Below are 27,936 nucleotides of genomic sequence, written 5' to 3'. Positions count from 1 at the left end.
AGTATGTTTGCAAATGCTATGTTGAAAATTAATTTGCTTTATTTAAAAAAAAAAAAAAAGAAAAACACTGGAGAAAATGTTGACAAAACTTTACATTTCATACGAGGGCTAATAATTCACCGCTCATCTGTACATATGTCTAAATCTATCTGCGCGCCATCTACAGTAACGAGTCCTTTATTGAATTGAGGTGTGCTTATAAGGTTGCACCAATGACCGATTCTTACATCAATTATCAAAATTTGTGTATGAAAGTTTGAAAGATTTCAAACTGCTGGTTTATGTTTTGAAAGAAATATGAGAAATAAAATCTTACTGAAACCATCTACTTTATTTATTTCCCATTTATTTAGGGAGACAATAATGTACCATGGACAAAACAGCAAGACTTCTTTTACAACACAAACCAACAATCTCATTCATTCACATTTTACACATAATATCAAGTATATATTCCACAGCATCACAATCACACTTTAGAGGTAAGACGTGGAAGAACTCCTCACATCCCCTGAATACACTGCCTCTGTCCCTTTATCCACATTCATGTTCCCATTTGATTAAATATCTGCATTGATCACTGTTACATCTGGGGGAAAGAGACATCAACTCTTTTTTCGCAGCTACTAGTGGAGTGCGAGTGCAGCACTTGATTGGGGCGAATTTAAGTAATATTCTGAGACAGCCTAAGGGGATTTCAGTACTGTTTTTTTTTATGAGTAAACTTGTCGAAAATCAGCAAAATGAAATACAATTTGTGTAGGTCATGGAATGTTTGGGCGTAAACATCAAGGAGAAAAAAAAAAAGACTATGTGACTGTGGCAGACATTCAGAACATGGGCCAATCAGTCTTTACTATGTTGCACTGCACTGGGGTCTGGATATCTGAGAGACAAGCTGAGAGGTAGGAAACTCACTCCTCCAAGGTTCGGAAAGCATTCTGCATGTCCTCCAACAGTTGGGCGTAGTCTCCTTTGATCTTTGCTTCACCATCCTTGACAGGATCCTGAACGATACATGAAAGGCACAAAATCTTTTAAGGGGGTTGATGATCAATATGGCAAAGAAAAAACAAAACAAAACCAAACATCTCCTGCCACATGAGAAACAAATGTGTACCTTGAACTTCATGGAGCTGATCTTGTACAGGATCTCCCCCATGTTTTCCCTGATGATGGCCCAGGTGATTTTGTTGTCACTCTGAGCTGTGGACTCCACCGCATGTCGGGCCATGTCATAAAACGCTATCATGTTTGAGAGGATGCCAACAGTTTTGTAGAAGGGGCAAAACCTAAAAGAATATTTACACACATGTTGTTTAATACTTTTTCCTGTTTTCATGGGAATTACAGTAATATCATAAAATACAACATCCAAAATGCACAATTACAAGAGTCAGCATGTTCTTTTAAGACTTTCAATGTAATCTGTCTAAATGTAAGTGCTTTGTATTCACCTGTCATAGGGAGTATAACCATTCTGCTGCAGGTAGTCGTCCTTAATGAGCTTAGCAACTTCTAGAGTAATTTTATCAGTCTCAGCGAGTGAAGCCTGGGAACAAAACCAGATGAGTTCTTGTTATATTTTTCTAGTCATTGCCACATATATATTTTTTTACATATAATGTATCCACTAACTTGGCTTAGAAAAAATATACAAGAGATTAAGCATTAGATTGCATTTGATACACTGGGCCTTTTGTACCAACACATGTTCCTTCAGTCTCATGTACAGACTTCACTCTCTTCAATCTCCCACCTTCATCTGGTAAAACTGATCAACAGATCTAAACCCATTTAGAGTCCATAGTAACAGAGCTCGTAGAACTTCCAAAGCATTCAAACTGAATAAAAATTGTAATGATTAACATGAATTCAGACCATTTACTGTTCATTGGTCATCAAAATGGACATAAAACACTACATGCATTAACGCTAATTTACACCTTTGAACACTACTTAAAAAACTGTCACAGATTAAACACTATCCGTGAAGCTGGATTTTAAAAAATGAGTGTTTGCAGTAGAGCATTTGTGGCGCCATCATGTGGCAGTACAGAATATTACTTCACTAAGTCAATTTGTTGGTTGCTGCCAATAGACTTACATTAGTCTATTAGTTTTTGTGGAAATCATGGAAACTAAAATGAAAAGCAGGGTCACTTTTGCACCGCCCTGGCAGTATTCAAGAGCGGAGACATGCTCTGCCAGCTGATTATGTCACTCAGTCTGTATACACAACCCAACAATGGACAAACCAGTGCATTACCAAAAGGTGGATTCTCCCATTTGAGTGCATGTAGCTTAAAAAAAGAAAAGTGATCGCAGCAGCCAGGGGCAACAGAAAAGTGACGCCCTTAAACTGTTTTAGTTTTAGTCTCTGAGTTTTATCCAGTATGTGACTAGTTAGCAAACACAAAATAATCAACCTTGTGACGTCATGTTCTGTATCTCACAAGAAAACGCTATAATTACGTTAAAAACTTCAACTTTAAACACTTATTTTTTAAATTCAGCCACAGAGGCAGAGTTCAATCTGTGACAATGTCTTTTAGAGTAGGGCTCAATACTGTAACCTAACATGCTTGTGTTTGTACAGTAGGAAAGAGATGGTGTGTCCAGAGAGACTCTGAGCATACAAACTCCACACATAAAGGAGCACAGACTGCACAGTGACACAGTGGTTAGCACTGTTGCTTCATGGTAATGAAATTCTGGGTTCGATCCATCGCGCTGCTGGGGACAGTTTTAGACCATTTAATATAAACTGACTCACTTTGCCAACAAGCTGCACAATCTCAGCCAGGTCCTCTTCTTCCTGTAGAATCTCTTTTGCTTTTGTGCGAAGAGGAACAAACTCCGGGAAATGTTTGTCATAATATTCATCCAGAGCTCGTGTGTACTTGCTGTAGCTGATGAGCCAGTTTACAGACGGGAAGTGTTTTCTCTGAGCCAGCTTCTTGTCCAGCCCCCAGAACACCTGCAAACAACAACAAAAACACAGGACAGTGTAAAAGAGAGACACTTTCACTTTAAGGTGAATTCGGTCAAATGTTTGCATTAAGTTTCTACATTTTACTTACCTGAACGATTCCCAGTGTGGCTGAAGTGACAGGATCGGAGAAGTCTCCACCAGGAGGTGACACACTAAGGAGTTCACAGTATTAAAGGTAAAGTTTACTAATAAAATAATCACCTGCTGGATTCTATTTAAAGGTTTCACATGAAAAACTTTACATTTTCTAACTAATTTTCCCACCGAAGCAAACTCAATATAACGACGTGCAGCAGTCAATGACCATCTACAGAACGTGCACAAACAAACAAAAAGCACAAACTTGCTTATATAAATGTGAACTCACGCTCCTACGATGCTGACGCTGCCTTCTCTCTCTGGATTTCCCAGGCACTTCACACGTCCAGCACGCTCATAGAAGGAAGCCAGTCTGGCGCCCAGGTAAGCTGGATACCCGCTGTCTGCAGCCAGCAACACAAAGGTAAATGCTTCACATGAGTTTACCTACTGTGTGAGAGGGTCTTAACAAAATCTGAATGAACTGTACTATGAAGTGAGTTCAACATACCCAGGGTATCCTTCTGTTATCTGGACTCACTTACACTAGCACTGGTACTCAGGATAAGCAGTCAAACAAAGCTAATTATCATCTTGCTAAGTTAACTCAGTGTTTCCTCTGCACGTTCACAGGAAAAGGGTGGTGTCGGCAACCAATCACAATTTTCTTCTTACTATAACAATCGCAGTGTATGTATGTATATATGCACCCCCATCTCTTTCTTAATAGGTGGGCCAATCTGAAGGAAACACGAACATTGCCACACACAATGCGATTATTAACATCTATGTTTTTAAAACGATTCATTCATTGCAATTCTTCTCATTTTCATATATACCATTTTAATTTCGACATCCCGATATTATGCGATATTATGTTCTTACGCTTGCCTTTCTTTCAGCTGCAGCTCCAGTGTTGTTTAACATCTGAGAGTAAAGATTAAATAACAAACATGGGCTTAGACTACACACGAATTTGATAGAAGGTCTTCAAGTACAGTGTAGGCGTCCTGTTTTAGGATTGTATATTAAAACTTCTAGAACAATAAAATTACTGTACAATTGCAGCCCTACATAAAAGGGGAAAATTTTTTGTCTAAGAATATATATTTATTACCAACGCTCATCAGGTAAACTGGTAAACATTAGACACTATTGAAAGACTTTAAACCCTCCTATCTCCACACAGATGTCCAAATGATCCTTCAGGAATAGTGACACTATTTTCTGGAGAACTGAATGGTCAGTAGGAGGTGACTTTTGTACCTGCTGATCTCTAATCTAGAACCAGAGCAGGTTAAATTCACAACATAAGTTACCTTGGCAGTATACCCTGGTAAGAAATAAACCACCTTCATAGTACAGAAACCCCAGAGCTACCCCTGAAGTTACCTAATGAAGTCCTGATTAATAGTACATCCTCACTAGTTAAATGAAAAAGAAAGTGCTTTAGAACATGAATCAAAATGGAATTAGTAAAATAAACCAAATATATTACAAAAAAAAGCCCTGAAATAAATGTTACTGAACTACAGTATGAGGTGACTTTTGTACCTGCTGATCTCTAATCTAGATCAGCAGGTACAAAACAAACATGTTTTGAGATTTTGATTGTGACCACTGAACTCACCAGCAGGCATTTCAGCCAGTCTTCCAGAGATTTCTCTCAGAGCTTCGGCCCATCGAGACGTTGAATCAGCCATCATGCTCACATTGTAGCCCATATCTCTGAAGTATTCAGACAGTGTGATCCCTGCACAGGCAAAAGTTTGACATTTGATGACACTTTCAAAATACTGTGCAGGAAGAGGAAAAAACAACAACAAAATACACACTAGCTCACTACTAGCTACTTTCATAAAGTTCTGAATAGGATTTTAGAGTGTTTTAAGTTTTTCAATTACTTTTCAATTACTTTTTTTTTTTTAAGTATGTAGTAAAAGTTAAGGTTAACAATGACTCAGTTCTCTATAATGTAGGCAGCTTATACCTGTGTAAATGGAAGCCTCTCTAGCAGCCACAGGCATGTTGGAGGTGTTAGCAACCAGCGCTGTTCTCTTCATGATGCTCTCAACTTTGCCGTCAACTTCCATAGTGAGCTAGTGGCAAGAGCAGTGTGAACAACAGCCTTAGCTTAAGCGAGTCAAAAGTGATGCTGTAGTGCGTTTGTTACAGTAGACAGAAAAAAACTTAAATAACAAATCGAAAGCTTCGTAATCTTCAAACCTCGGGGAAATCTCGCAGCACTTCAGACATTTCGTTTCCACGCTCTCCACAGCCGACATAGATGATGACATCACTGTTGGAGTACTTGGACAATGACTGCGAGATCACAGTCTTTCCACATCCAAAAGCTCCTGGTATAGCAGTAGTGCCACCCTGCACACAGCTGTAAAGCACAACAGCCACACGGTCTTACTATGTAATAAATAACTAAACAATCCACCAGTGAAAAACCCACTTTTCATAATATGTGATATGCAGTACTTGCAGTACCACCACCCACTGTAACGCTTATGGGCTGCCCTAAATTAACTCTATTGATAATCACTATAATCCTTTTTTTATGGTTAAGTAATGGTTAATCCACCAGTATGTGCACGATTTTTAAACAAAATTATATTTTTAATGCTGAAAATAATTTCAAATTTACTGATTTATAAAAAAAAGTTTGTTTTAAACATGTTTTTGAAAGATTTCAAAAATATTAGCGTTTTCTTGTTTTTATGACAGGCGGTTTAATAAATCTGTTAAGCGGCATATATTAAATAAAGATGTCATAATGCACAGCAAATGAATACTCACGGGAAAAGTGCATCCAGAACTCTCTGGCCGGTCAGCAGTGGATGATTAGCTGGTAGTTTTTCTGTGACGGGGCGGATTTGTCGTACTGGCCACACTTGCACCATGCTGAGTTTCTCTTTAATGCCTTCAAACTCAAGCTCCAGAACCACATCCTGAATGCAAGAAACCCCCCCAAATCAGTTTTGTTTTTATCCAAAATAAAAAGCACTTTGTTTCAAATGCAACACTCACTGAAATGTCGTAGTTTCCAGGTGGAGCCAGGTAGGTTATGGTGCCTCTGCTACGAGGTGGAAGCATTAGCTTGTGTTTGATTAAGGAGTTTTCAAATACCATACCATAGATATCTCCACCAGTTACGTGACTGCCGACCTGGCGAGGGGATCACATTTTTGGTCAGCACACTTAAGAAGAAAAGACTTTGAAGGACTCATCACTGCAACAATGCGCCTTCCTTACCCGAAGGTTCTGCCCGGGCGTAAATTCCCATTTGTTGTCTCTGTTGAGAGCACCAATGTTTACTCCTCTTGGGATGTAAATACTGTTAGTGAGGTCATTGATGTCTTTTAGTGGGCGCTGGATACCGTCAAAGATGGAGCCCATGATACCCGGTCCCAGCTCTACTGACAGGGGCTTTCCAGTTCGCAGGACAGGGTCCCCGACAGACACGCCAGCTGTATGATCAAGTTAGGGTCACCAAACAAACCACGAAATGTCTGAAACGTGATATCTGCCAAGCAGCTTTTCTTAATGCAATTCAGTCTGATTTGTTTTTTTGTTTTTTTACTTTTGATGTTTGACAAAAGATGAACGAAACACGGCAGCAGAAAGGATACATGTCTCCTCGTAGACCTGGATAGTTGCCATGTCCCCTTCTAAACGGATGATTTCTCCCACCAGCTCACTGTGACCGACTCGAACCAGCTCATACATGGCTGCTCCTGCCATGGCGGTAGCTGTCACCACTGATGGCAATAGCAAGAAAGAAAATTACAGATACTGAAACGATTAAGAAACAATGAAAAGTTTTACTTGTTTATATTTTCAACTGGGACAATTTCAAAGAGATTATTAAGACAAAAATGACAAATGTTATAGCTTGAACATATGTGACAGACCAAAGATATCCTTAAGCAGAAGTCATGCAGTTCAGGATACCTATATAATCTACAGCTATGCTAGAGAGGCATTCTTTAGTGAGATTAGACGGGTAATAACAGGAAATGTCATGATTTTGTCATCATGTGATCAACTTCCTTAATTTGTCAGCTACTTAGCTAAACATTGCAACCATACTACTTTTAACTACATTCAACCTGATAGATTCTAGCCATTTAAAAGGCAAGAAGACCAGACCTGGTCCAGAAACACCGTGTACATATCCAAACTGGCTTTCTCGGTCCTCATCCTGGATCTTGGGAAGTTTTGAGGTATCCATCTTGATAGTTTATATCTTACTAAATTCCTTGAGGGGCACACAGAGGACAAAATATGCTTTCAAGTCATTTTATAACACTCACACACAAGTTAAGACATCGTGCAATACTTAATCATTAGCCAGGGTAGAGTTATTGTATTACTATTATTTTTCCAGACTTACTTTAGATGCTAGTGTGACAGGGAGAATTATGCGAGCACCGTGACTTGGTGGTTTCTCTCATGAATGAATGACCACATCTAACAGTGTTAGGTCGTGAGCTAACTCTGCTAAAGCTTCATTTTCCTTCCATCAGATACTAAAGATGAGGTAAAATGAGTCAGCGCTGCCATTCCTGGCCAGATGGTAGCTTGTTTGTTCCTCCATACGGAAGGCTGAGAGTAAAGCTGATTTGAGCGTGTGCACGTAGAAGTCAGGTGACTAGTTAGCACACACTAGCTATCTTCATCATCATCGTTCACAGTTTAAGCTAAACAAAGAATTTTACACTCGAAATTTGCCCCATAACTGAAAGGCAAGCTGGTGGGAATGTAAAACCCTACAAAGCCTGTATAAATACTATACCTTATTACAATGGTCAGCTGCCCAGATTTGTGTCTACTGTAGAAGACTGAGGAGGAGCTTCGCTGTGCTAATCACCTGCCAACCAGTACACTGTCACGGGACGAAAACATCTCCATTGCGGCTCAACTCGCTTCCTGTCTTGCAACGCTGGCAGTTATTACAGAGCCAACATGGCGTCTAATAGTTAACAGTTTCTCAAGTTCCGTTGAGCTACACTTTGGCATCGGGTGACCTCTGCTGGGTGTGAATGAATTTACAGGCCTCGTTGTTTCATTGTTTTCTTTATTTTATTAAATACTTATATTCCATAATTAATTTAGCATTTTTAATATTATATTATATTTTTATTGACACTATGATATAGCCTATAAAATTAAAGCTGAAAATTGGTTGCAGAATTAAAAACGGTTTTGGTTTCTGTAACTTAAGTGGCTGTAAAGTTGATTTGGTTGTAGTTTTGAGAGCACAAACTTTTAAATCACCTCATTGTCCTTCCAGGTACTGTAACTTGAAAATTTTTCACAGTAAATTTTTTTTCATTCCTTATTTAAATATCCCCAAATTATTGTTCAAAAACTGGTTAAATGAAAAAAAAAATTTTTGAGTGTGAGGCAGTGTTACCAGTTTTGGTGCGTTCATATATGAAGTCCTTTAATGATTTGCACATTTGCACATTGACTGTTTTGATTATCATTTTTTATGTAATTAAATTTACATATCACTTTAGTTCTCAGTTGATCAGTGAATTTAGCCATCTCGTGTCTCTTTGTGATCATTTACTTAATTTTGATTTTGTTGTGTATTATATTACTCCTTTTTGTCTGACAGAGGTAATTTTCCATCATTTTGTAGTCATTGTGTGACCATATTTTTGTGTCTCTGCTCAAATTCTATGATATTCTGTCTGATTTTGCCTGTTTTTAATCTCTTTGTAGCCACTCTATGCCTCTTTTTTGGCTACTTTGTATGTCTGCAGGGTTGTTTAGGTCATTTTTGCCTTTACGGTCATTCAAAGTCATTATGTGTATTCATCATATGTCTCTGCAACATATTTTTGACCCACTGGCCCATCCCCATTAAGGTTGTGCAAAAATCTATAAATAATTTTCAAGTGGGTTTTGACCTCTAGTATCTAGTGGAGTTTAAGTTAAAAAGAAAGAAGTAAAAAAGAAAAAAGACAAGGACTTAATGATAGCATGATTTTCTTGCTAATTTGGAAAGTTTATTGATATATCAGTATTTGTAAAGACGCATCACAACTAATAGAATTAATGTCAGACATGATACCTTCATACACACAATCAGAACTGAGAAATTGTTACAACTTGAGGTAGCTATTACAAAACTAATGGAATTAAGTGTGAGATTAGGAAGATTAAATTAAAACAAAAACCCTTGAATCTTTCAATATTATGGTATGATTCAGTGCTTGTTTATATCACAGCACATATTTTAACTTGTCATAGTAGGGAAAGCACAGGCTTGCTCTACTTGTGTGTTTGAGTGTTTGAGCCGGCTAGTTAGGTAGTGTGCCAATGAGCCAGCGTGCCTAATACAAAGACCTTGAAACTAAAGAAGCTATGTGGAAGTCAGCCAATGGTAACATGTATTATTTATACCTATGCTTTTCTTACACTGAAATGCTCTCTGCTGGGATGCTGCTGGACAAAGATAGGAGGTCATCACGTAAGGACATTTTGCTAGAACAAGCAGTATACAAAGACAATCTTAAGAAACTAATGGGTCACATTTCCATGTGATAGAACTGTGTGATTTATCACACACTGACTCAGTTTTGAAATGAGGATATTAACCTGTTACAAAACAAACTGGTGCAAACTGTGTAGATGTGCTAGATTAGTGGTTCAGTTGCTCATGAAATATTTATTATGAAAGTAGAAATAAAAACTACAAGGTAGAGGTATTTTGGCAGTAGTGGCTTGGTACAAAGACTCCACTAGATGGAGCTAGATGGAGTGTTTCACAGTTTTCTTTCATCTGTGCTGAAGATCCAGTGGAGAAAAGACCAATTCAGTGTTTTGTCAGTCCGACCACTCATTCTCATCAAGCTCAGAGTCCTCCTCAGAGTCGCTGTACTCAACTGCAATGCGTCGGGAAAGGATGGTGGCTACGTCGTTCCCCACCGGCTCCCGCTTGCTCTGCTGCTCCTGCTGCTCTTGGACTTTCTTCAACTGGATGCCTAATGAGGGCACACACATGTAGAGAGAGGACAGAATATTATATGTCTGTATTGCACAGAGTGTTAGCTGCTCACATGTGTGCTCATCTGACCAGCTGGAAGCCATGCCAACTGCGTCTAAGCACGCTGACTCACCCATGCGGATGGCAGACAGCAGGTCACTTCTTGCATCTCTCACAGGTTTGGTCTCACGTCTGCAGCCTTCACTGTGTCCCGCTAGGTGTGAGGGTGCAGATGGCGGAGGGAGAGGAGGAGGTGGGGGACCCGGGGGTTGAGGGACCGTGTGATTCCCTGGAGGAGGTATTGGTGGGAGTGGGCAGCCCGGGCCCGCGTGCCCAACGCCATTATGTGGCGCTGGAGGATGTGCACCCAGTGGAAAACCAAAGGCTGTCTGGGCTGATGGGATTGGAGGGCCGGGGGCAGGAGGTGGTGGGATAGACCTGTGTGACAGTAAAAGAAAGAGGATTAAGTTGCAGATGCCCAAAAAGAGTATATTATATTTCAATTTCTCTCACATACTTGTAATCTGCAGGGAGACGAATTGAACCGTTCATTCGGTCTGCAGCACGAGGCTCTGCTGCGGCATAGGTTACTCTCTTGTAGTTGACATCAATGCTTTGGTATTCATGCTCCACAGGTGGTGAGGGATGCGTGTTCCCAGGAACGTAATCGTGAGACTTGGCAGAGTTACAAGCAGCATGGGCAGGCACTGGAGGGATGGGGTAATCTAAGAGGTCAGGCCTGGATAAACAGTAAAAGAGAGTTTGTCATGCAGATGCAGATCCAGATGGTAGATTTGTTGTTACAATATCAAAGCCGACGCTTTACACAACAAAGATATTACAATTTGGGTCACAAGGTCCTATTTGTGAAAACGGATCTACCCCTCCTTTTGGGCACACACACACACACACACACACACACACACACACACACACGCACACGCACACACACACACACACACACACACACACACACACACACACACACACACACACACACACAAGTCCCCCCCATCTGCTAAGTTTTATTTTAAAAGTAACATAAATCTACAATAATTTTACAAATTTCTCCATAAAAATACAACTAGGATAAATAAGATCTACATCATTAGTCCCAAAGATGGGAAATTCTTTAATTCCCTCTGTAGCGTTGTATTATACAGAAAAATACATTGAAAACCTATCCAAAACACAATCTTGGTAGCTTCTCTAACCTCCCATCTGGCGAAAGGGAGCCCTCAGATGATGCTCCTCGCCTGAGACTCTGTGGATGTCTGTGATCTGGACGGAGCTCTTTATCAAACGCCATCATGTTCCACTCCTGCCTGCGGTTTCGTGCCTTTCTGACCTTCTTCACCTCACGCTGAATGGTGCTGCTGTCCACACATCGCTTCTGTTCCTGCAGAAACAACAGGAATACAGAGTTTGAGTAAGCAGTCAGTAAGTAAATACGTACATGCGTAAACATGATGGGTAAAATGCACTCTGACCCTATGCCTCCGCCTTTCTTTCCTCTTCTCCTCTGTGTCCTGAAGCATTTTCTCTTTCCACAGGTCAAAAAAGTATGATGGGTCAGAGTAGTATTTCATTGCATCAGTAGAATCCTCTCTGTATTTAAAAACCAATTTCCAACATTAACTGAAGACAGATATCTAACTTTAGAACAGTAAAAAAAGAAAGAAAAACAGTGCAGCACCTGTAAGCAGTGAGGTTGCTGAGAGGAGGAGGTCTGTCACTGCTGTTGTACATGTCGGCTACAGCACTAGGAAGGCTGCCCTTGGATAAAACCTGCTGGTCCTGGACACTCGAGCTTCTGAAGCCCTTCCTCATGTTTATGTCTTGAAGGGAAACTTTAAAAAAGCAAAATTAAGGAGGAAAGTTTGATATAAAGCGTGTAGGAATAACCATAGCAACAAACAGAAGAAGATTCACTGATACCCAATGAACTAACCCTCCTCCACACTGGAGTCTAGTTGGGTGACTTTGATGGCCAAGCGGTCAATTCGATCCTGAAGAGAGTTTGCGCGCACGTAAAAGGTGTTGGCTTCATTAAAAAGCTCCCCGAAAACATTTTCTGCATGCTTACCTGCAACCAGAGCAAGAAAGCGGGAGAGAATAGAGGAAAAGCAATAAATGGAAAGGTGTGTCAAATCTCAATAACATTTAAAAGATAATGGCACCTTAAAGGCAGAGTGTTGATATCAACTATCTAAATTAAACTGCTCAAAATGTTTGTTTCCATTACTCAGTCAGGGGCACATTTCAAACAGCTCTAGTCTGCTTAATGTAAAAGCTATAATTAGACTGCCTGTGTTTGTGTCTCCGCCCAGTTACTTTCCATCTTATCGTGCTGTTGTACAAATCTGTACGCTAAGCTCTAAGCTTCGGTAAGTTTACTAATCGCACACACACACACACACACGGATGTACAAACTATCAAAGGATATGTTGTAGGATTTCTTCTTGTCTCCTCTCACTTATTTGTAACCACAAAAGCACACAGGCTTTCTAATCTTTATACAGACATTGCAACAACATGTTTAACATTAACCACTGTACTTCTGCACAAACCTGTGTACAGAGTGAAATGCATTTTAGCAACGACTGCAACAAATCACACACTGACAAATTTGATACCCTTAAAATATGTTCTTTGTTTGTTTCTCCCCTCATTCAAAGCCAGCAATTAAGTGACACTCTTATCTGATAATCCCTTTTAAAGGATTAAGAAAACAAAAGCACTCCTATGACATAGAGGGTATATGTCAATATGTCAAATTATTATCCCCAGAAAACTCAATGCGTATTGTGTTGTGTTACAGGACTGATATACACTATGTAGCCAACGGATTAGGTCACACCTCTTAATCTTTGAATTTAGGTATTTTCAGTCCCACTGCCACCGATGTATAAATTCAAGCACTAAGCAGTCTCCCTTTACAAACATCTTCAAAAGTGTCAATCCTCCTAAAGAATTTGAGTGTGGTGCTGCAACAGGATGTTACTGTTACAAAAAGTCAGTTTTTTTGAAATGCCTTCCTTCCTAAATGTTCCACGATCATTTGTAAGTGGCATGTAAAGTTACAGAGCAGGGAGAAAGTGCAGAGCTCCAAAGCTCCTCTAGCATTAACATCAGCACAAAAACTGCACTGGGAGCTTCATGGCCTGAGTTTCAATGGCTGAGCAGTTCCTCTAGAAGTAAGGTGTAGGAGGCCAAGTACTTTGGTCCATATTATGTATTAGTTGTGACAAATCGATCTGTTAAATGCATAATAAATCAAGCTAAAAATCACTGTGTGCAAATTAGTTTCCCACCCCATCACTTCTAACGATCTTTCACAACTTGAAGTAATTATGCCCTGAATATTTAGATAGTTTAGGTTTTTTACTGTATAATTTTCCTTATGATTTAAATTTCGATTTGCTTAATAGTGGCAACACCTTGATTGCATGTAATGAGCACAGGTTAAAGACGCATTGATACTTTATTCTGAATCTGATCAACTGTAAGCTTACTCAGACTGCTGAGCTGTCGAATTATAGCGGACAGCGTGTTGTTGGTTACACATTCCAGCTCGTTGCCAATTCCATCGGGCACGGCACTGTGGCACAGGTGCCGAGGCTCAATGTTCCTCTTCACCAGAGGCATGACCCCTTCTCACATCTCCCCACCTGCTTGGAGTCAGAGGACAGAGCTGACAGCTCACTGCTTACTGCAACCTGTGGACTAGAACAATCAACATATTAATGCATAAAGTCGACGCAGTCACTAGTGTTCTCAAATTAAGTTAATAATTTCACTTTAAATGTGTCTTTATATTTAAAAAGCAACCCTGTAATGCATAATGCACAATGCATTAGTATGCTTGTTAGCTTTCCATGCTTTTACAATTTAAAAAGTGTGTGGGGAACGTGTAATAGAGAGACAAATTAAAAATGACACCTTTGAGGGTTTTTTTTTCCAATATTTGCTGCTTTGTACATTGGGCCACTTGCTGTTGAATGTCCCAGTTTATCACTACCTGTCAAAGTGGTACGCCTATTGTATGTAATTGTCCATTTTTGCAAAGAGGTTAACGTACTCGCTGCAACATCTGTTTTATTCAGGAACCTTATTGTGACAAAAGGGGAGCTAACACAGGCACTGTGCGACTGTTTTTTAAGCGAATTTGCATTCCTGTTTACATATCTATATCAGATGAAAACAAGGGATGGCCATGCCAGCACATTGTTAATATAGGTAACAACAAGAACATAAACTACCATATGTAATTTTAACAGCTGTTTTTGCAGCTCTGAAGCTCAAAGAAAATGTTAAATTATGGAGTGGATGCTCATTTAATGCTTGACTGACACTGAGGGAATGATTTTGGTGTAGCATCAGAGGTCCATTCTTCAATTCCCAAAAAACTACATGCTTATATTGTTGGTTAGAGCAAATGGGCTGTCTGTTAGTTTCTTATTATCATGCATATTATCAATTAATTTGAGCTCAGCCTCATGTATTTATTTATGATCAATTAATAACCAATAGCTGAATGGACAAAGGACAAAAGGACTGTTTTGTAGCATGTTCATGTTAAAACTTTGTGACCTTGGAAAATACAACTTTTATTTGTCCTCCTTAGACTGCTTTAGCTTTAGCTGGACCAGGCTTCCTATTTAGACAGTTAACATTTAATAAAAGTTCACTGAAACAACAAACTAATTACTTAAAATACAAAACTGTTCAATTCTATGATAACATTGTATTTTAAAAAATGTTTTCAATCACAGAATCTGGGGGGGTGGGAGTATGACGTTTCAGTTTTTAAAATTATTTTATTAATTACTTGTACAGGAAAAAAAAAAAGGTTTTTCTTATACTAATACAGAAAACACAACCTGTAACAACAGACCTACATTCGCAGCAGCTGAAAACTTGGTCATGATTGTCCTACCATAGAATAGCTTTAGCGTTGGCTTGCCGGTTGGCTCGTTTTGTTCACGTCAGCACGCAGGGAAGAAGCTGTCAAAGTCGAGTCCAAGCTGTTTCCTCCAAATTAAACAGACTATTTGCTGGCCTGCTGCAGTCTGTAGTGTACTTTACGTTGACAGTCATCTCTGCAGGGCGGAGTTCACTCTGAAAACAAATCTCCAGTCCAAATCACAGCTTGAGCCATGAGGGGATTTAGTCAGCAGATTACTCCTGTCATCCAATCACAGTCGCCATGGCATCCAGTATTTTATTTCAGGATGTATTAGTCCTATTTTTAAGGGCCACAAGTCAACCTTCTATGAATCGGATATTCGTGTGCCAACCTCAAGTTTTTGACATCAAATCAAGACCGAATGAAAAGTTTAACTTTAGTGTGACACAGACGCTGCTTATCACTTTTTGATAAGCAGTAAAAATTTTATTGACCGTTTTAACAAAGTGATTAATTAGCAGAAAAAATTAATATATACAGTGGTTAAAATCTGCATAGTATTCTCAATTCTAAGGGTTAATTTTGTGCATTCTTTAACTTTTGCTCCTTATGTTTTTGTGTGTATGGGTGTCTGTTGTGTGTGTGTTATCACTTCACTTCAGATCAACTACTTGGCGTAAACAGGAGTGTGTCGGTCCCCTTTAGGCTATTAACATCACAGTAGGAATGACCTGGATTAAGAGTGAAATGAGACACTCATAATTTTATTTGAAAGCTACACACACACACACACACACACACACACACACACACACACACACACACACACACACACACACACACACACACACACACACCAACACACTCACAGAGATATACTGTTTTTTTTCTCACAGATGGCATAATCTGGCCTGTGGGAGGGAGTACTGTAACCCACATATCAGGGCTTAAACCTTTTTAAGTAGCACACTGTGAAATTATGATTCAGTTATTACAGGAGCATACCCTATTCTGAGACATTGTCTAATCCAGCTGTCTCAATGCAGTTTGTACAAGTGATAGTTTAAAGTTAACTCCTTATTTTTGCTTTCTTTTTTTGTCCAGATTGAGCAAATTTTTTAAAATATAGAGGAAGAATTGAGATGCGCATAAATACACTTTAAAGGTGGTTCTTTGTCATCTAGCGATGTCTTTTCCAGTTGCTGTGGAATAACTGCCTCTCTGGGGCAATGAATTGCTTGCTTGCTGCAGTCCTCTGGAATCATGACCTAAAAGCAAACCCTTTGTCACTCATCATTCCCTGGTAACTATCAGACCAGAGCTCTGTCATCTGACCTGAAGCGCTTGCTGTCTAATACATGTGCACGGGGTAGCTCGTTATTGAATCTGTAATTTTTCATGTATATTTTTTGTTAAAGTGTTTCATGATTTGCAGAAAACGTCACCAAGACACATAGAGTTTCATGTTCTTTTTGTCTCTAGAGGGCACTGAAGCATTACTTTTTTCCAGCCTCCTGTAGAGTCTTTTACGGAAGAGTAGTCTGAGGGTAGCATTGCCACTCTTTACATGATAAATATTTCCTTTTAAAATAAAAGGAAATATGAGTATCCAGGCTCGTTCACTGTGACATATCCCAACACTTGCCCTGAATGCTTTTTTTATTTGAGTTTTGGGGCTAATAGAAGTTTGGGGGTTGCAGCTCTCCTTGGTGTTGGTCTAATTCTTTCTGGGTCTGCACTACAAAATAACGATTCTCATGTATTGCCTCATTGTCTCATGCTGTAAACATTCTGATTACATTAATATAATGGTATACTTTTTTTTTTGCTGTATTTATTAGTCATAGCCACTCAAATGCACAGTAATATATGATTTTGAGCCACCCATCTCTTTCTTTTTTGGTTTTGATTCCAAGGAGTCAGACTTTTTTTAATTAAAAAAAGAAGCTCTTTAGCAATAGTTCCCCAGGTTTTCTGAAGGTCTTTCAAAGTTTTCTTCTTCTCTTTTTTTTGACACCAGTTGCATTTTTTTACAGTCTTTGTATCTGACTAATTAAAGGGGATTTTGGTTTGTTTATTTCTTTCTCTCTTTATTTGTTATGCCACTTACCAGTGATCTATGAATCATTCAAGCATAACATGACACCCAGCTCAAGGGATGAACCAGACAACTTAACATTTTTATCTTTCTATCTTTCAGGCAATATTCAAAAACACAAGTGGTCATACCAAATATTGTCGTCCAAGCTTGTTAGACTCATACAAACTCAGTTTGAAAACCATTTATGTTACCCCATGTTTCAGTTGCTGTGGCTCAAGACTTTTGCACGTTACTGTAAATAATCTGAAGAATACATAAAATATGAGAAACTGTTATGAGCGTTTATTTATTTTTTAATCATCTTTTGCACATGGAACTAACATTTGCATCTAAACATCAGAAAATTTAAAACATTTCTTGCAGTTTTTTTACACAGTTCCTCTAAACACTGTCCACTTCCTCAGTCTTAAACAATAGTCACAAAGAAGAAGAAAAACAAGGCAACAGCAACCAGGACAGTCGTCTGTTACTTTTAATCTTAAACATCTCAGTTTGAAGCTCCAGTGTTCCTATCCATATGATAAAGAGAAAGAGTATGTTCAGAGGGTGCAGTCATTGAGTTTTTATGTATTTGGTAATTTATTTGATTTCTGAATTCACCTTGTTTTAAATTAAAGTATGCATAAAAAGTGTTATCAATAAGTTAGCATAAAGGCTAACTTCTACTACGGTGTCAATAAGCTAGCAGTTCTACTTACACAGAGGGTTAAGTAAGCTAAGCTAACGCTAGTTCCAGTTTAAGATTTTGGTGGAATTACAAAATGATAAGAATGACAACATCACCTTTCAGTAGGGCAGTCAGTGTTTTTCTTTTGTTATGAATTAGTGTGTTGTTATATGGTTGCTGTTTGTAGTCTGAAGAAACTGCGGCTAAACCTGACTTTAAACGTCTGTTTGTAAGAACAACAGCGAATCTAGCATCAAGCTAAGAGACGTCTTCGCCACTACAGCCAGGTAAGCACCTAAATCATATGTAAAAATTAATTGCTAGTTTTTCACAAAGTTTTGGTGATATTTGTAGTGTCATTTCATTGGATGAAATATGTACTTGTTTAGAAATCTGGACCTTATTTGTTAAAAAAAAAAGTGTTGTGAAATTGTAAAATGTAAATATAGCACTTAACTCCAATGTTGTGAAAAAATATTTGCCCACTCTTTAATTTCTTTTCCTGTGTCATATGTGTCACACTTTAATGTTTCAGAACATCAAATAAATTTGAATACTGGGCAAAGATAATCCACATAAATATAAAATTCAGTTTTTACATGATGAATTAATTTATTTTGAAAAAAATACTATCTAAATCTAAATAATCTAAATAATTGCCGCCCAAACCTAATAACTGATTGTACCAGCTTTGGCAGCAAGAACTGCAGTCACATGTTAGGAATAACTGTCAACGAGTCTTTGAAATCACTGTGTATGAATCCATGGTCCATGCTTCTTCCCCAGACCATCACACTTAACCAGCACCATGTTTGGCTGTTGGTATGATGTTTTTGTTTTTATCCCAGGTGTAACAAGAATTAGACCTTCCAAAACCTTTTAATTTGTCTCATCAGTCAACAGAATATTTTCACAAAATTCTTGGGGAATGCTTTTTGGTAAATTTGAGACGAGCCTTTGAGTTCCTTTTGATCAGCAGCATTTCTTTAACGATGTGAAACATGCAAGTGTGAAAAATACACACACACATACACAAAAACTGTTTCAAAGCACTGTATTGAAAACTATTTTTAGGGTTTGTTTTGACTGTCTTCAGTGCAGGACAGACAAAGCATGTCCACAAATGAGGTGATAGGTCTGCTGTTGAAAGAGCAGGAGGAAAGGGAGAAGAGGAAAAACACATCTCTCCCTACTCAAGACCTCACAGGCATGACAACGTCTGAGGTTAATCAAGGTGGGTGAAGAAAGAGCAGAATGCAGTGTTTTAAAGGTTACATTTGGTTTGAAGGATTGCTCTCTAGTGTTGACATGACTTATTCTCTTTGCTTAGACATTTCTAAGAGAGACAGCAGTGAGAACTGGATCCTCATGTCAGAGAAGAATGCGCAGCTAAAGGTAATGTAATTAAAGGGTCTAAGGCATAGTTTTTGCAAAATCAGCAGTTGCATTAAACAAAAGAAAAGAAAACTTTAGAGGTCCATCATAAGCCCATCAAAATTAGATAGAGATACAGACACTATTATTTTCTCTTACATTAGTTCTTATAATTGTACAACTATGGTTGCATATTTCAAAAATCATTGAAACTAATTTCTGTTTGAGGGGTGGCTCAAAACTTTTGCACATTGTTCTACTTCTATTAAAATGTTTAGCTTGTTTTTCTAGACCCAAGAAGAATCCCTCAATTGTAAGGACTAATCCTGAGGTCGAGATTATTTCAAAATTCATGTGAGCAAAAGTACAAATATCCTGCTCTTAAATGAAGCTATAGAGATTTTAATCTGACAAACTTTTAATTTGAATGAAAAGATGTTTGGGATTAGCCTTACTTAGGATTTCGCTACAGCCTGGAGAGACTGGAAGCGGGGGAAATAAAATCAAATTTTGTTTGTTAAAAAAGAAGGACGTATTGGCTCTTAAGCGTTATCTCTTCCTTGATTTATATTTCCTAAAATCTGGAACTATTTTTTCAATTGTATGCACATAAAGTCTAGCATATTTCATTATTTCTTTAATAAATGCGTTTTCTGTTAGAAAACAGTCATCAAAGCTTTTCTGTCTTTTAATTATGACAAATTTACAGTATGTTAATCTTATGTTGTTAAATAATCCAGTTTGATGATAAGGTGATCAGTTCAAAGATTAAGACGACCGCAAAGGCCATGACTGCACAGAAGTATGTAGTACAAAGACTTGAAGATTTCAAGGCATTTGAAGATTGCTTTTTGAAAGAATTCCTCACCTCTGTCGAGAAGAAAGTTATGGATGCCCAAAATCTGTAAGCATCAGAAAATTCCCCATATCAAAATGGGATATTTTGATATAAATATTGTTTTGAATAGGGGATGGGTTGATTTAAATATAATTTTCTGTTGTAATAACTGTAAAACTGCTTTTTTAGCAGGTTGAAAAACTCAAGTAGCTCCATACAGGAAATGAATGATAAGATTGAGAAGGTCACCGATGAAACAGCAATATTAAAAAGGTATGGCTAACAATAGGAATATCATGCATGTCACTTAAATGCGGTACACATCGGTTTAATGCATAGATCTGTAAAAGAAAGTGACAAATTTGGAATAAGTAGCATGCTAAAGCTTTCTTCTTTATAGTGAAGTTGCCAAGATTGAGAAGGTTCTGAATGAATATAAGACGTACAGGAGAGTTCTGTTCAAGCTTTCTCCTCCCGAGTGGCAGGAAGCCCAGAAAGCAGCGACTTTAACAACCAAAGGCTTGCCAGACAGACCAGATGGTAGGAAAACAACATTAAATGGATACGGGTCAGACTGGTGTGGGTTTCTTAAATAGGAGACCAGCCTTTTATTAAAAAATAAACCGTGTCTGAGTTACTATTGAATGCATTATAACTGCTGGCATAGAAGCTCACATACATCTGATCTGTAAGTATGAACTTTAACACAGGCTTGGAGAAAGATCTGGATTCCACTCCAGATAGAGTGCTGCCTCCCACCAGTGAGTCTACACTGTTCTCAAACCACAGTGATGCCGTGTAAGAAAGCACACACACACTATCACCAGTTGGTTCTTTCTATCAATTCTCAGGTCATTTAATTTGATTAGTTAGTTTGATTAGTTTTAGTTTTGTTGGATAATTTAATCTGTGATGTTATCAGAGCAACAGGGAGCAATGCAACAACAGCAAAGAAGGTGGTAGGAGTTCCAGCAGAATAAAACTTTTTAAAACTATGATCTTAAAATCTATTTCATTTCAGGGTGAAGAATTCCCAGCTGAATGGAAACAACACAATCTATGAGGTCAGAGTTAGTGAGTCTAAAACCAAAGATCATTAAAGCAACAGCCATTTTCATCAGGAGGCTTTATTTACAGTGCTCACTTACCTTTCCCTGCAGGACAAGCTGGAACTATATAACTTCGATCCCCTGGAGGTAATCGTCCTGCTGTCAGAGCTGACTGACCAGAACCTGTCTCTGATTCACAACATCACCAGGATGGATAAGAAAATGGAGCACACTTTCGAGGTCACCATAAAGAAAATGTGAGAATCGCGGTTTTTCTAACAGTTCTTTCAAAGCCAGGTGTACACAGCATGAATTTTGGCTTTTGTGAAGAAGTCCTCACAGTATCTTGCAGATCTCTCGTGACAGCGGTTGGTTGCTTTTTGAACTTACAATTTATGTGACTGCTGCTATGTCTGCTAACCAAGCAAAAGGAAAGCACCAAGGATAGATAGATAGATAGATAGATAGATAGATAGATAGATAGATAGATAGATAGATAGATAGATAGATAGATAGATAGATAGATAGATAGATAGATAGATAGATAGATAGATAGATAGATAGATAGATAGATAAACTCTTCTTTGTGTCAAGGAAAGAGGAAGAAGAGCAGCTAAACATGCATGTAGAAGATATGAAGGAGAGAGTTGACATCAAAAAGAAGAGAGTGGCCATGCTTAAAAAGAGTGTTCATCTCCATGAATCAATAAAGACAGAGGACCAGGTAATGATGCAGAGTGTACTTTATGCTCAACTTTTTTAATATATCACCTATTTGAAATCAAAGCAGCCTTGGGGAACCTTTTTTTCTCTCATCTTCTACAACTGTCTTACATACAGGATATTATGTTGAATGATTTGGCGATTAAGGTGGCAAAGGTGTATTCCTCATGCGTCGATGAACGGCCGACCCAACTCACCACTTTGGAGATGCTGACTGGTTTTGAGCACCATATATCTCTGCTGTTCCAGCAAGTTGAGAGCATCCCAGAGGACGTGCTGAAAACACTGAGGAACATCAAGGACAGCGAGAAGAGGAGCAGGTTTGTCTCACTGAACGCAGATGTTTAGTAAACAGGGCTAACTTGTGAATAGTAAATTTTATCCACCTCCTTAATCTCCAGTTTTTATTTAACAATCCAGAAAGATAAAAATGGGTTTTGTTTCTGTTTATATTTTAATTCCTGTCTTTGGTGCATTGACAAAAATCCAGTATACTGTATAACTACCTCTCTTATTACATGTTGTTACACACTCCAGACAGCGAGAGGAAAAACTTAAACTGGAGATGGAGCAACACAGAGAAAGGATGAAGGAGTGCATTCAGAGATCGCTGGATGAAGCCAAGAAAACAGTGAGTCATTTAACATAGATTCATACAACATTAAATACATTCTGTACTTGCATTAAGTCAGTGTGCCACATATATAAGTGGTTGTTGTGTGATGTTAGGGGGAACATCTGTAAAAATGCAGCTCAACACAAACACACAGAATGCTCTTCTTACAATTGAGAAATGTTACCTCTAGCTTTGAGAAATAAAGACACTTAGCCTCTCAATGCTCTACCAACAAATCAATTTTAGTTAGCTTAGAAAAAAAATCTCATAGCAAGTTATATCCTACTGATGGTTAAGGCTCCACCTTTAAAATCTTATAGTATGGACGAAAGCTCATGCCCAGATGTTTCCCGGTCAAGAAGAAGATTGAAGTTGTTGATGAGGTCATCACCTTGATGGAGGACTTCCGTTCCCACCTCTTCGCCGAGGACTCAGATTAAAAATAAGTACAAATGCTCTACTTGTTACACCTGTCTGAGTCCATGTTTTCACAGGGATTGTGTGATAATCACAACTTCAGGTCTAAAAAACTGGGGAGGATGTGTAAAATGTAAATAAAAACAGAATGGAATGATTTGCAAGTCTCACAGACCAACATTTTATTTATGGTAAAACATAGAAAACTTTTAGTATTTAGTATTTTAGTATTTAATGAAATTTTCTATTTGATGGCAGCAAAACGTCTCGGAAAAGTTGGGATGATAATGACACGTAAGTGGTAATAAAAAGCAGCTGGAATCCTAAATCAGACAACGGGGCAACACTCCCGCCCTAAAAGTCCAACAACTGGTCTCCTCAGTTTGCAGACGATTGTTCTTAGAAGAAGAGGGGATTCTTCTCAGTGGTAAACGTGCCCCTTCCCAACTTTTTTGAGATATGTCACTGCCATAAAATTAAAAAAAATAGCCATTTCTTTTTTAAAATTGTACATTTTAACAGTTTGATGTTTTCTATATTCTACTGTAAATAAAATATGGGTGTATGACATTTCAAAATCCCTGCATTCTGTTTTTATTTACACAGCCTTCCCAACATTTTTGGAATTAGGGTTGTAATAAAGCAGCAGTTACAGCTGATGTTCTAATTACAGCAGGGGTCATACTGACTCCTCAATAACCTGAATGTTGCCATCTAAAATCATTATTACTTAATGATCAGCCATTTGTGTCTGAATGTCAGCTCACTTGCAGCTTGGTCATGGCTACAGTTTTTCATATTAATGTGTAGTTTGAAAACTGTCTTCTCTCTTTCTGACTTTCTTAGCGGTGTAAAATCGGTGAGGTCTTAAATATTTTTCACAATGGCATAATCTCTTAGCCAGCTCAGAAGTATTAACCTCAATAGAGTGCTTACCCTCCCCATTATCATCATCATTGACCCTACTGGTGTCCCCCAATGTAGCCAACCACCAGCTTACCCACTTATTGCACACTGCCCTAAACACTCACACCTCCATCATCCATTACACACAGACTGCCTCTCCTCTGATATTTGTCGCCCTATTATGGCTTTCTAGTCCTACTCTCTGCTGGTCACTGCCAATGCCTTGGCAGTTATTTCTCAGTAAATGAGTAACAGACACACACACAGACACATATACAAGCACACACAGACACAAACACAAACTGTATCAGAAGTATTGATATATAATTTACCACAATTAAATGATTTTTTTTTGTAGTAATCCTTAATGTGTGAGTTTTCTTAAAGGAAAGCGAAGTTTCTTTCATATTCTGAATAAGATAAAAAGACATTGGTCAGTATGTACTTTTTCCCATGTAGTTTGTACCTCTCAAACAGATATATTCAGTGCTCTGCACCATGTGAGTTTGGAGAATGAATTTGAAGAGGTAATACATGAAAAGTAATAGACAAGGCACTCACAGGTGAAGAAATAATTTCCTGGTGTGGCATAATATTGGAACATTTAAATGCATCATTTCTTGAGTTGGAAAATGTAGTTTTTAGTCTTTACATAGTGGTGGGCTCAATGTCTTAATAAATATGACAGATAAAGATTAAGATACTTGTAAACAGTTTTGAGCTGCACTCATCAACTACTGTATTAGGTACACCTGGCTAGTACTGGGTTGGACCCCCTTTTGCCTTGTCCAACTGTAAAAAAAATATTTGCAATATTTATGTATTTTTCTTATGCTTTGCAATGGCGATGCTGAAGTTTAACAGCACTGCTTCTTTTGTGCTTAAAGAAATCATTACAATTTACCATACCTTATCATTATAAAGCTATCATTAAATTATCCAACTGTTTTCTTCTTATCCTGTTTACAATGGGCCTTCACAAAACACAAAAACTTCAATTTTCCCATAGCAGAGCACAGCACATCACACCGCAGTGGGAAAAATAATCAGCCAGAGCTTAAAGCTGTATCAAAAGCCTCACAGTTCCTGAACAGCCGCCTTCAGAGGGGGTGACTCTTAGAATGCCTCAGCTTGTTTGTCTCATGGTTTAAGTGGTGCACATAGCCATGGAAAGATCATTAAATCACTGTTTTACCACTTGGCTTAATCCCCACAACAAAGGGAGAAGATACAAAAAAAAAAAGGAGAAACTGGAGAGAAAAAAAATGGTGGGTGAGATTAAGTAGAAACTTGATGGATCTAAACTGACGGCTCTGTTTCCCAGCGTTGCCAAGGGGAGTTAAGAATCTTGATTCCACATCTCCCAGTCTGAAGAGTGGCTGCTGAACGGACGTTCCCCGTTTACCCCTGCAGTGGCTACACCCTCCCTTGTAGTGTCCGCTGCTGTGGCCATCTGCCGGATTACCCAGCAGGATATATTTTTATAGAGAGCATCCTATTCATATCCTGCCTGCAAAGGTTTACATTAAGGTTGAACTCGGGTGCACTTACAATGGCAGATGAAATAGGCTCTATCCTTCTTACAGCACCCCTCCCCATCTTCTCACTGTTTGGCAGACAGATAGCAGTGGGTTGAAAGGGGGGGCTTCACTGTGGCATGAAAGAGGATCTCATGCGATGCCACTGTCTGCTGCTGATTTTTTTTCAGGCACTGACAATAAAGTGGTGCCCAGCATGAAAAAAAACATTTGTATGTGCCAAGTGCGATTGTTTCTTCTAATAGGCATCAACAGGCCAACTTCGCCGTGTTACCATACAGGTGAACTCATTCCTGGGAAAATGTTTTTCTCTTTCTCAGCCTCGTAGGCGCGATGGCGTCCCCCTTTTTCCTCGGCCTAACGGGATTAGTCGTGCCAGTGCTACCCCGGCTGTCACGGTACTGTCTACTTCCCATCTCTCTTCTGGGCCTCTAATGTGATTAACCCATTCCCTGTGGTCCAAATGGTTCTGGAGGGTGGGTAGAGGGAAGGGGGTGGAGTGGAGCGCCCCCTTGGCATGTTCCACCCCATGGCTAACGCACCATCATTGGTACTTTTGTCGGGCAGGAAGGACTGAGGTCGGAGGTCTGTTAGGGCGTGCAGATGACTACAAGTGTGTAAAGAAAGAACTCATAGTCGCTGACACCTACATGTAAGGATGTCACTGAAATCATTTTAGCGGTCGTTTTATATCAATTTCCTTAAAATCACCATTATGGACCCTCGGGCTTTTAAGGCTTTCAAAATCTGGTTCTTGCCTGTTTAAGCCTGATCATATTCCATTCAGGCACCTCAATTAGTAATGAAAATCTGTTCAAGCTGATTTGTATTATGACTTTTGCTTTCAAAGACTGCAGCCCTGAATATTGACTGCTTTTTAAGCGGAGACAATAATAATTGCCTACGCCCATCATCTTGTCAAACGTCAGCGTTGCGGGGCTTCGCCTGTTTAACACATGTCACGCTCATTTTCAACTCATCTGCTGCAAGTCTTCTTCAGGGCATCTGCTGCACGCCGAGGATCACATGCCCTTTGCCACTGCTCAGAGGGAGAAGCCTCAGACCCAAGAGCGACATACAAAACCCAGAGCTGAAATCACCTTTACAGTGGCAAGCACTTGTCACTACACATTATATATCTGTGCGGTGACATACGGCATACTGTAGCCTCTCAGTATAATGAGGAAAATTCATTAACATGTGCGTGTTAACTGTTATGTTAACAAATTAGATTCCTGATGAAAAGGCCAGACTCTAGACAAGTTTGTTGTTTACAGGAAAAATGACACTATTAAAAAACATGAAAACTTTTCTTTTATTATAATCATGTTTATTCAATTTACACCTTACCTCAAAAATGAAAAACTACTTGCTATTAGGTCTTTTGAAATTTTTTTGCTACATAGTAGTGTTTTTATATTGAAAGTTTGCAACAAGCTACACAATTATATTATTATGAGAACTTTATTAAATAGATTTTAATAAGTATCTGTTAATCCTGGTTGAAGTTTGAAGAGTACAGATGATAGAACAAAACTGCCAACCTGGTCCAACGACGTCTATCCTCACGCTGCGTGCAGAAGGGTTCACGTGAGTCCACAGCCGTGGTCGGGCGACAGCACGGAGAATTAGGAGTCTTAATTAAGATTTTCTTACACCTCTACATGTGCTGTTCGAAAGCGAGACAACAGGCTTGAATAGGGTGGGGGCACGGTGGATTTTTAAACAGCTGCCTGCACTGAAACAAACCCCAAAGTTGATGTGAGGATCCACACAATGCAAGAATGTGTGTCAGTTTAGCCACTCCTTCAAAGAGCATCCATGAGATGGTGTGTGTGTCGGAGAAAGGTGTCAGTATGTGCACTTATCTACATTAAGTGTATATGTTTACACTTAAGACACTGGTTAAAGAGAAAAGAGACAACAATCTGACATTGTGGTTGAAAGACAATGCCATGCTTGAGGGGGTAGCACCGCTTGTGTGGAGATTTGGTGGGTTTCCAATCCTGATATCCAGCCGAGCACCATGTAATGGAAGGTGACGCTTATTGTATTAGTAAGAGCTAATGAGTGTCTAAAAGCCTGTGTGACTGTGTGCGCCAAGGAATCTCATCGTGTGTGGGGGGGTGGTAGGAAGAACAATATATCTGCTAAGTAGAGGAGGCCATGAAGTGCAGCATGGAGAAAAAAACAGGTCCACCATCAATGCAGAACTCACGAGGCACGCGAGGCCTCAGAGTTCTGTGCATTTAGGTTGTAATAAAGATATAAAGAGGAGAAAGTGACGAAGAAGTTTTAATTGATGATAAGTTTAGACAGGTAAACTTTAGTTACAGTTGGGTGCGTTTGCAGTGAAGCTTGAAGTGAAGTGAAGTGTCAAGTAGACACGTAAAACGCCCACTTCTCTTTCAGACTGAGTGAAAAAAATATTGAGGTATGATGCTGGCATGTTTAGATGATTTAATTCGATTTATGTTTGAATGCATGTTTAGATTTAAAGACCAAAATATGTTGCAAGGTCACAGTCTTGCATCATATCACACAATGGTTAGGTAACAGTTCCAACTCTATGGCTTTTTGTGGCTATAAAGTTGAGCAAAATACGCGCGACCTGTAAAATGGTGCAATACCACCTATTTACCACAAGGTGGATACCTAACTAAATGAATTGAGCTTCATTAGGTGGAGTGGTATCCTTATGCTTCAGCCAATTTTTAG

At 38.9% G+C, this 27,936-nt stretch overlaps 3 protein-coding genes across 12 annotated transcripts; 1 reads left to right on the top strand and 2 right to left on the bottom strand.

The window, feature by feature from the left end:
• Positions 1–17: 17 nt before the first annotated feature.
• On the bottom strand, positions 18–8,033 carry LOC147320519 (V-type proton ATPase catalytic subunit A-like). 2 transcript variants are annotated; one of them, XM_086308585.1, is made up of 15 exons: positions 7,878–8,033; positions 7,232–7,340; positions 6,712–6,840; positions 6,335–6,549; positions 6,110–6,247; positions 5,879–6,030; positions 5,300–5,462; positions 5,064–5,172; positions 4,704–4,826; positions 3,363–3,477; positions 3,084–3,147; positions 2,777–2,980; positions 1,458–1,552; positions 1,121–1,292; positions 18–1,007 (listed from the first exon to the last, which is right to left on the bottom strand). In XM_086308585.1, exons 2-15 carry the CDS (start codon positions 7,311–7,313, stop codon positions 915–917), a joined length of 1,854 nt encoding a protein of 617 aa, XP_086164711.1. In that variant the 5' UTR covers positions 7,314–7,340; positions 7,878–8,033; the 3' UTR covers positions 18–914. The 2 variants fall into 2 exon arrangements, with proteins under 2 accessions (XP_086164711.1, XP_086164712.1); XM_086308586.1 differs by lacking the exon at positions 7,878–8,033 and adding an exon at positions 7,476–7,778.
• A 449-nt stretch (positions 8,034–8,482) lies between these two features.
• On the bottom strand, positions 8,483–15,195 carry wasf3a (WASP family member 3a). Of its 2 annotated transcripts, none has more exons than XM_086308587.1 (9): positions 15,020–15,195; positions 13,596–13,806; positions 12,031–12,165; positions 11,776–11,929; positions 11,570–11,687; positions 11,294–11,478; positions 10,597–10,818; positions 10,213–10,517; positions 8,483–10,077 (listed from the first exon to the last, which is right to left on the bottom strand). In XM_086308587.1, exons 2-9 carry the CDS (start codon positions 13,726–13,728, stop codon positions 9,920–9,922), a joined length of 1,410 nt encoding a protein of 469 aa, XP_086164713.1. In that variant the 5' UTR covers positions 13,729–13,806; positions 15,020–15,195; the 3' UTR covers positions 8,483–9,919. The 2 variants fall into 2 exon arrangements, with proteins under 2 accessions (XP_086164713.1, XP_086164714.1); XM_086308588.1 differs by having other exon boundaries at positions 13,596–13,799.
• A 2,289-nt stretch (positions 15,196–17,484) lies between these two features.
• On the top strand, positions 17,485–24,048 carry LOC147320517 (cilia- and flagella-associated protein 100-like). Of its 8 annotated transcripts, none has more exons than XM_086308584.1 (14): positions 17,485–17,623; positions 17,992–18,044; positions 18,854–18,991; positions 19,088–19,152; positions 19,872–20,035; positions 20,162–20,242; positions 20,370–20,509; positions 20,680–20,767; positions 20,991–21,033; positions 21,130–21,275; positions 21,613–21,742; positions 21,859–22,061; positions 22,279–22,372; positions 22,678–24,048. In XM_086308584.1, exons 3-14 carry the CDS (start codon positions 18,871–18,873, stop codon positions 22,795–22,797), a joined length of 1,395 nt encoding a protein of 464 aa, XP_086164710.1. In that variant the 5' UTR covers positions 17,485–17,623; positions 17,992–18,044; positions 18,854–18,870; the 3' UTR covers positions 22,798–24,048. The 8 variants fall into 8 exon arrangements, with proteins under 8 accessions (XP_086164710.1, XP_086164702.1, XP_086164704.1 ...); XM_086308576.1 differs by having other exon boundaries at positions 17,486–17,623; positions 20,159–20,242; XM_086308578.1 differs by having other exon boundaries at positions 17,528–17,623; positions 17,945–18,044; positions 20,159–20,242.
• Positions 24,049–27,936: the final 3,888 nt, after the last annotated feature.

Source organism: Aulonocara sp. 'chitande type north' Nkhata Bay, linkage group LG10 (assembly GCF_057382095.1).
Source record: "Aulonocara sp. 'chitande type north' Nkhata Bay isolate Kocher_YH1m ecotype deep benthic linkage group LG10, A_spYH_male_GT1.1, whole genome shotgun sequence".
Classification (NCBI taxonomy): domain Eukaryota; kingdom Metazoa; phylum Chordata; class Actinopteri; order Cichliformes; family Cichlidae; genus Aulonocara; species Aulonocara sp. 'chitande type north' Nkhata Bay.
Note: the sequence above shows the minus strand (reverse complement) of the source record. Positions and strands in the feature narration are given on the sequence as shown.